At 44.2% G+C, this 8,244-nt stretch overlaps 1 protein-coding gene across 1 annotated transcript in view; it reads left to right on the forward strand.

Annotated features, from left to right (window-relative positions):
• The window catches only part of LOC310799861 (protein mono-ADP-ribosyltransferase PARP6-like), a gene marked incomplete at both ends in the record, with an annotated part of 37,762 nt that extends 29,729 nt beyond the window's left edge, over positions 1–8,033 (forward strand). Inside the window, 6 exon segments of the mRNA XM_083662463.1 lie at positions 1,006–1,078; positions 3,627–3,696; positions 4,970–5,049; positions 5,868–5,931; positions 6,386–6,470; positions 7,931–8,033. Coding sequence (XP_083518589.1) covers positions 1,006–1,078; positions 3,627–3,696; positions 4,970–5,049; positions 5,868–5,931; positions 6,386–6,470; positions 7,931–8,033 — 475 coding nt within the window.
• Between the last annotated feature and the right edge of the window lie 211 nt (positions 8,034–8,244).

The following is an 8,244-nucleotide window of genomic DNA, read 5'->3' on the forward strand; positions in this document are numbered from 1 at the left end:
GACTTGTCTGAAAGAGAGCACTGATGTGCTTCCAGCTTTGATCTTAATATTTGGACACTCAGGGATTTTTTTTTTAATAATAATAAATGCTATAAATTCAAAGGGATATTATGATGTAACAAAATGTCCCCAAATATATCCTGGTGTAAAGAGATGAGTAGCTCCTTTGCGGTTGGCACCGGGCATAGTTTATTAGCTCAGATCTCCATTTCATGAGCATGCAATTATTGGGTTCCATCTGCCTTATAAGTAGTTAAAAGAAAAGCTAAAAATATATTGTCTTTAAAAAATATATATATAATCTTTTTAATTCAACCGCCCCCCCCCTCACTCACACACACACACACACACACACACACACACACACACACACACACACACACACACACGCACACACACACTAAAAGTAGCCTGCAACATTTTCATATAATTGAATGTATTGAATACACAGTAGTGATTCAACTTAAACCCAGTTTATGACATTTGCTGTTCTAAAAAAAAATTGCATTTCCGGGAGGTGCAACAGTTTGTTTGGGATAAATATTAGAAGACTACATCAACAGAAAATCTATGAATATACCACAGCAATGGCCGCTTTGTACAAAATTTTGTCACAAAAAATGGACGATTACCACTTCAAATAATACGTAAATAATATAGGATATATATCAGTGGTTTTCAACATGGGGTCCCTGCAGAGTTATTGCAGGGGGTATATATATATACTATATATATATATATATATATATATATATATATATATATATATATATAGTATATATATATATATATATATATATATATATATATATATATATATATATATATATATATATATATATATATATATATATATATATATATATATATATATATATATATATATATATAGTATATAGGGCATATGAATATATAATGTACAGTATGAGTAACACGTTTGACCAACATGCATTGTCTGTATCTCTCCTCTCTCTCTCTCCCTCTCTCTCTACACACGTGCTCTAGTGGTTCCCATATAGAGAACTGGCACTCTGTTCTGAGAAATGGACTAGTCAATGCCTCTTATACCAAACTGCAGGTACGGCAAGCCGTGGCAGTTGGCTCTAATTTAAGACGCATCTCCTCTTGGACAGCGCTTGTCCTCGCTCGCACAGAGCAGAGCAGGGCAGGCGTGCTGTCCAGCTCATTCATTTTGGCAGTTAATGGAGGCCAGCTTCCCTTTTTGGTCAACTTTTGCAAAAAAAAAATTGTAATGGGCGCACGGCACACCGGGAGGCTTCCCTGGCCAATGTCAGCTGCCTTTCTTCTTCCTGCGCCGACAGCGGCGGACGCCGGCGCGTCTCTTCCCGTTGTCGGGGCAACGGGAGGGGACCGCGTGGGCGTCGGCTGTGTGTGTCGGGAGGTCGCCCGTGTGCCCTGCTGGGGGTGAACCACTTGGAGCACGGAGTAGGCTGTAGGTCTGCAGGTCCACAGGATGTCCTCAGCACAAGGCCTGTGGTCGTGAGTATGTTGGGATGGTTCCCACGGAAGGTCAGTAACTGGCGTCACTCGTTATCCATTCAGACCGGGGTCATTTCCAGACTAAGTTCAATTAAACCTGGTAGAAGTAGCAGTCTCATAGTGTCAGCTTAGAAGCAGAATGATCTGATCTCAAATGCATCCCTGTCATTTTCTAAATACTGCAGCACTCGCTGCGTATATGGCAAACCTCACCCAGATATTTGCAAATACTCTTTTGCTCAGGTCTGCATCCATTTGCATCTATTACTCTCTCGAGCTATGGCTATTATATATTCTTCTCTTGAGCTTGGTGTTGGAGATAATGTGACCCAGGTCTGTAAATAAGCAAAATATGTACAAAGAGAAAGGAGGTGATGAAGTTCAGAGAGGCATACTGTAGAGTTGTCTCATTTGCACAAACTATGGCTGGTTTTGCCTGCTGGAGATGCGTGGGCGTGCAACACAGTTCTATTTGGAATCTCAAGGATCTCGGAAACTTTCAAGTCAGCCCTTTTGCTCCCTCATGCCGGTGTGTTTCATTGATGCCTTTCTTTGATCTCGTCTTCCTCCTCATCCTCCTCTTCGTCTCACCTGGAGCGTCTCCCTCCTCATCCTCCTCTCCATCTCACCTGGAGCATCTCCGTCCCCATCCTCCTCTCTGTCTCACCTGGAGCATCTCCCTCCTCATCCTCCTCTCCATCTCACCTGGAGCGTCTCCCTCCTCATCCTCCTCTCCATCTCACCTGGAGCGTCTCCCTCCTCATCCTCCTCTCGGTCTCACCTGGAGCGTCTCCCTCCTCATCCTCCTCTCTGTCTCACCTGGAGCGTCTCCCTCCTCATCCTCCTCTCCATCTCACCTGGAGCGTCTCCCTCCTCATCCTCCTCTCTGTCTCACCTGGAGCGTCTCCGTCCTCATCCTCCTCTCTGTCTCACCTGGAGCATCTCCCTCCTCATCCTCCTCTCCGTCTCACCTGGAGCGTCTCCCTCCTCATCCTCATCCTCCTCTCTGCCTCACCTGGAGCATCTTCCTCCTCATCCTCTTCTCCGTCTCACCTGGAGCGTTGACACCGCTTCCTCCATCATTCTGTTTCTCAGGCGCGGGGATGACTGAGTCCGCCTCCATCACACGGAATCTGTGTCTGTCTGTTTCCTCCTTTTGATTTCCTCCAGATGTACCATGCCATGACCTCCATCTACCTCACCCCTTTATTCCTCTAACTATGAAGCTGTTGTCTTTGTCCGCCATCCGATCTCTCCTCCACTGCTTCCACATTATGTGCACTTACTTGTCCATCTTGGCTCTGTCATCCTGTGTGTTTGTGCCTCGTCACGGACGTCCTCGGTCACGCTTTGTCGTCCTCATATCACTCCTCATCTTCCAGTCGTCACGTCTGGTCTCATTTCTCATGTCGGCACTGATTCAATACCTCAACGTTCTATGCACAGGATTCAAACACAGAGCTCCACTTCTTCTCTGGTCTTTATCAAATTGTAGGCAGAACATATGTTGACATTTTGAAGGCTTGACAGTGAGTATAGGAGAGGCTTCAACTCAGTGGAAGGGTCAAAGTATCTCTTTCTTTGGCACTTTGCCATCCATCTTCTTTAGATTTCCGTGTGTGTGTGCGTGTGTGTGTGTGTGTGTGTGTGTGTGTGTGTGTGTGTGTGTGTGTGTGTGCATGAGTGAGTGCGTGTGTTCTGTTTTCTGACCTGTGTCAAAAAGCAACAGTGATGGACACTTACCGTTTGTGTTAATCCACTTGGAGCAACAGATTGGCGGGGTTGAATTCAGGACGCGTCGGCTCATTTGACAATCACAGAAAAAGTACGACTGACTTCGAAATACTTTCCTGTGATTTGAACGCGCCGACTGTATGTACGTGAAAGTTTCAGCCCGATCGCACGTAAAACGGCATAGCTGTGGGCCGGCCCAAAAAATTTAAAACGACAGAGAACAGACAGAGAACAGAGCCCCACATTGCCAAATGTATATATAGATAGATACTATATGAGCCAGGTCTGGTCTGTGTGTACGCGTTGGCGCCTCGGTCTGTGCGTGTATATGAGTTTGTCCTGCGTGACCCTTCAGTGACCCCTGCCTTCCTTCCTGCTTTTTCCAACACAAGCTGCACGGGGCAGCGTACGGAAAGGGCATCTATCTCAGCCCCATCTCCAGCATATCCTTTGGATACTCAGGTAGGAACGACGCTCTGGCCCCTCCCCGTCTTCCATCACCGCGTTGGTTGAGTCCACTCTCTGTGTGTCTGAACATGGCCTGGCCCCTCCCCCCGTCTTCCATCACCGTGTTGGTTGAGTCCACTCTGTGTGTCTGAACATGCCCTGGATGTCATGCCGGAACGCTCCATTTCCATGAGGGGGGCGGGGGGGGGGGGGGGGGGGGGGGGGGGTCCATGCTGTTCTGTTGTGCTGCACTGTGTGTGTATGTGTCCATTTTGGGTGCTGAGCCTTGGGTCTTTCTCTGACTCTGTCTGTGTAGGCTACTGCCTAGTGCCTACCATACCATATTTTAAGTGACTGTATGTGGCTGTTGTTGGATTTGTGCGTTACCCTATGTGCTTTTTTTATTGGTGGAATGGAGAGTAGAACATTTTGGGGGAAATTGTGCGTGTCCAAAAGTATGAACTGTCTTTTTGTTGTTTTACTAAAGACATGAAGTGATTGTGACGAGATACCTGTACCTGGTGCAGACCATGTTCACGTTCTCTTGTGTGTTCCTTCTGAAATGGAACTTTTGGAGTTTGGTTCTTCTGAGCTCCTAGATCTGCCTGATACGTGCCTCCAACTAGGACTTGATGCTTACAGGCAGGTTGTTATCAGGGTGCTGAGGGAGGATGCCCAGTAGCCAGAAAGTGCACCTAACCTCCATGCTAACCGCGTTCTCGTTGGCTATTGAAAACTTTTGAGATTTAGCTGTGATACGATACAAATAAGGATAAAATCCTATTTTAGACATATAGAATGAAGAATTTCGGGTCATGATTTCTTTTCACTTTGGTCATACTGTAATTATATATAGCATTTTGGAATGCCCCTCATATACAGGGTAGCAATGTGGGTAATGAGTTTTCTCCACCACTTAAAGGAAGGAACTATTTTCTTTTGCAGTCTCACGTAGGAACTAGCTAGCAGCTAGCGGGTGTAGTTTCTGGAAAGAGACATTGCTGTTGAGTTTATCAAATGTATTTCTTTGGCACTTTGACCAGCACAATGCCGAGTGCCATCCAGTTCCATTGTGTTGGAGAGAAGGCAGAAACTCTGCGGCCGATATCTCCAAAACTCAGGCAACTAGCACAAAACAATATAGATGGATAAATAGCACTACAGGTGAGAGGGAAAATATGTATTTTGGATTTTAGGGCGAGCTGTTCCTTTAAAGGACGAGGTCTCAGCTTGAGCGATGGGAGATAAGTCTGTTCTGATGTTCTTCTCGGTTTGCTGCTTCTGGCAGGAATGGGGAAAGGACAGCACCGCATGCCCACCAAAGATGAACTGGTGCAGCGTTACAACCGCATGAACACCATCCCACAGGTAACGGAGCTGGATAGATTTCAGCTTAGCGTACACTTTCTGAAATATGATTAAAAAAAAAACCTTGGTCAAAAAAATTGATTGGCTACATGAATGAATCCAGATGAACGCTATGATCCGTCATAGATTTACTCTATTAGTTCCACTTTACACATGAGGAGGAGAATTTTAACCCTTGGGGCGGATTGTAAAAAGTCTCTAGCTCTGATCGTTGCACTTTGTAATATTGGGTGCATGCCATGTTGGTGATCTACAGTGTTTCCCCCTAGAAAACATTTCAGGCCTGGAGGGATTTCGAAACGTACTGTACGTACCCCGACCGCAATGGTGGGGGCCCTCGCTGGCGACGCTAAACTTTTAGCTAACCTGTTCGCATCTACTGTATGTTCGCAATGGCATCCCCAAGTATCATCATACTATTATGGGATGCGATGCGAACAGTTGTATTACGGGATGTGCGTTTCCCAGGCAACGACACACGTTGACACGTATTGGCACGATGCTCCTAAAAGCAAAATGCTTATTGTTTCGAATGATTTGGCATCTTCTATTACTGTCAACACTGTCAACACCAGTATTGTTGTATTGTAATAATATGCCATAAAGGTTTATTAAAATTTTGGGGAGAGCCCCCCCCCCCCCCTGGCCTGGCGGGCCCGCCAGGCCTGTAGAATGTTAGGGGAAACACTGATCTAGGAAACGGAGCTTTTATTTTTTTTACAGTGTGATTTGCTCGGGATAACAGCATCAGCTTAATCCAATCATGCTCTTCACTCTAGCAGCCTGATGGGGCTTGCTGTTGTCTCTTTTTTCAACAGAGCCGCCCGATACAGTCACGGTTCCTTCAGAGTCGCAATCTGAACTGCATCGCTCTGTGTGAAGGTAACAAGCAGAATCCTGCTGTAGTTGACAGAACAGTGTGGTGATGATGAGGATGATGATGATGATGATGATGATGATGATGATGAAGATGATGATGATAAATAATAATACAAAAATACACAGTTTTCACTAAATGCAAATCTCTCTGTAATCAAAGCCGGAAATCAATTACAGAGAAAAACACCACTAAGGGTTGAATAAAATTAGTTAATGTAACCAGTGTAATAGTAGTACTAATCAATATTATCATAGAGGAAAAACAATTAAAAATCAAAGAAAACACAAGAGAAGCAGCAGTTAGGGTTGACTGTGTTTAACAGCTTAGCAGAATAATTTGTAACAATATGTTTTGTCTGTAGTACAATTGTCTTCAAAATCAAATGAAAAATAAAGGCATGTAGGCTAATAACCACTTAGGCACTCATGGTATCGCATGGTTCTCTCTTTGAAACAGTGATCACATCCAAGGACTTGCAGAAACATGGCAACATCTGGGTGTGTCCAGTGTCAGACCACGTCTGCACTCGCTTCTTCTTTGTGTGAGTAACGCTCTCTATGACTATGAACTCTTTGATGGAGCCCATGGAATTAAAGGATCATTCCCCCCAATTATTTCCCCCCCATGTAGTAGTCAGATAGGTCTACGACTTCAGACGGGCTGGAAAAACTAAGTGTAATTGGAATGCATGGTATGTTTTTGTAGTAATGTAGCAACATTTAGCCAACACTAATGCTTATTAAGTGAAGTGAAGTGTGTGTGTGTGTGTGTGTGTGTGTGTGTGTGTGTGTGCGTGTGTGTGTGTGTGTGTGTGTGTGTGTGTGTGTGTGTGTGTGTATTTTGCATTGAAACAAAGAGTGGATTTAATACAAAGTGGACTTTTATTACAATGCCTGTGTACTCTCATAAAAAGGTTTTCTTCTAAGTATGCATACAGAAGTATATCAGAATAAAAAGAAGGTAATTCTTTTTTTTTTAACTAAATTGCAGTCTGAGACGTTGCCATAGCAACTGCTAATTATGGCAATCATTGGGATGGTTAAAATGCATCTTTGATCACGCCGATGTCTTGGCTTAAACTACCCGCTGTAGAAGTGAATGTAATGTAAAGTAATGAGATGAAGAATTATGCAACATACCGCGGTTGTCCCACATTACGTCGTCATTCATTTCACATTTACTGGTGGTCAAATTTGGCTGCACCAAAACTGTGCAGACTTTCCCCTCAGGCAAGGACCAACTGAATAATATGAGGTGAAAATAAAACCCGAATTATCCTGTCAATATAATGCTCAAAGATGTGTCTGTAGCTGGGCAGAAAAGGCACCTGCTGCTGGTGTTCGAGGGGCCGAGTCCCACGGTGGGGCCACACATGCTCCTCTCCATCCATCACGCAGTCGTAGCACCGCCATGAGCTTTGGACACCAGCATCCACCAGATGGCAAAGTCCATTACCATGTTCAGCGCTTTCTTCTGAATTTTTGGAATTAGATTTGGTCTGCGCTCAAATCTGAATCACGGCTAAATTTAATTTAGCTCAAAAATACCCCTTTGGACAGCCGCAGTGCTGTGTGGACAACTGTGTTTTTTCTGCACCGAAGAAATGGTTAATGATGACAATAATAAGAATATTCACTGTGTCGTGCCTAACGAGGCCTCAACGTGTTTGTTGCTTTTTTTTTATAACAGAGGTGACGACAACATTTTATAAAAAAATGAAGAATGCCAAATGTTCAATGTTTTTAACACGCCTTTTACCTGGGCCAACTCTTTCAATACAACATCCCACTGCTTCTATGCAGCAAAATAGACTCGAGTGTTTTAAAATGAGATAACATTTAAAAAAGAAAAGAAACATTGATTGACCAATTTAGCAGCAGCAAATAGTAGCCGGATGCAACAAAGAAAAATAGTATTCATGAGAATATATTAAATATCTGCTGTATCTGAATGAGTAATGAATGAGTGGAAACCATCCTGTGAATCCATGTGTGTGTGCAGGTATGAGGATGGCCAAGTGGGAGATGCCAACATCAACACGCAAGAGCCTAAGGTCCAGAAGGAGATCATGCGCGTGATCGGGACCCAGATCTACTCCAGCTAATGGAGGTTCATCAACAACGCTTGGAGCCCACAGGTCTCTATGGTAGAGACAGACAGACTAGACAGACAGTCAAACAGACAGGCAGACAGACAGACAGACAAGCAGACAGACCGAAACAAACGTTTGGACCAGCTGACCTCAGGCTGAGGGAGATTCTTTTGAGCAAATGTATTATCTCCAAGATTGTTTTTTCCTCCCTCTCGTTTTCTTT

The sequence above is a fragment of the Poromitra crassiceps genome (assembly GCF_964638095.1).
Source record: "Poromitra crassiceps genome assembly, chromosome: 28".
Classification (NCBI taxonomy): Eukaryota; Metazoa; Chordata; class Actinopteri; order Beryciformes; family Melamphaidae; genus Poromitra; species Poromitra crassiceps.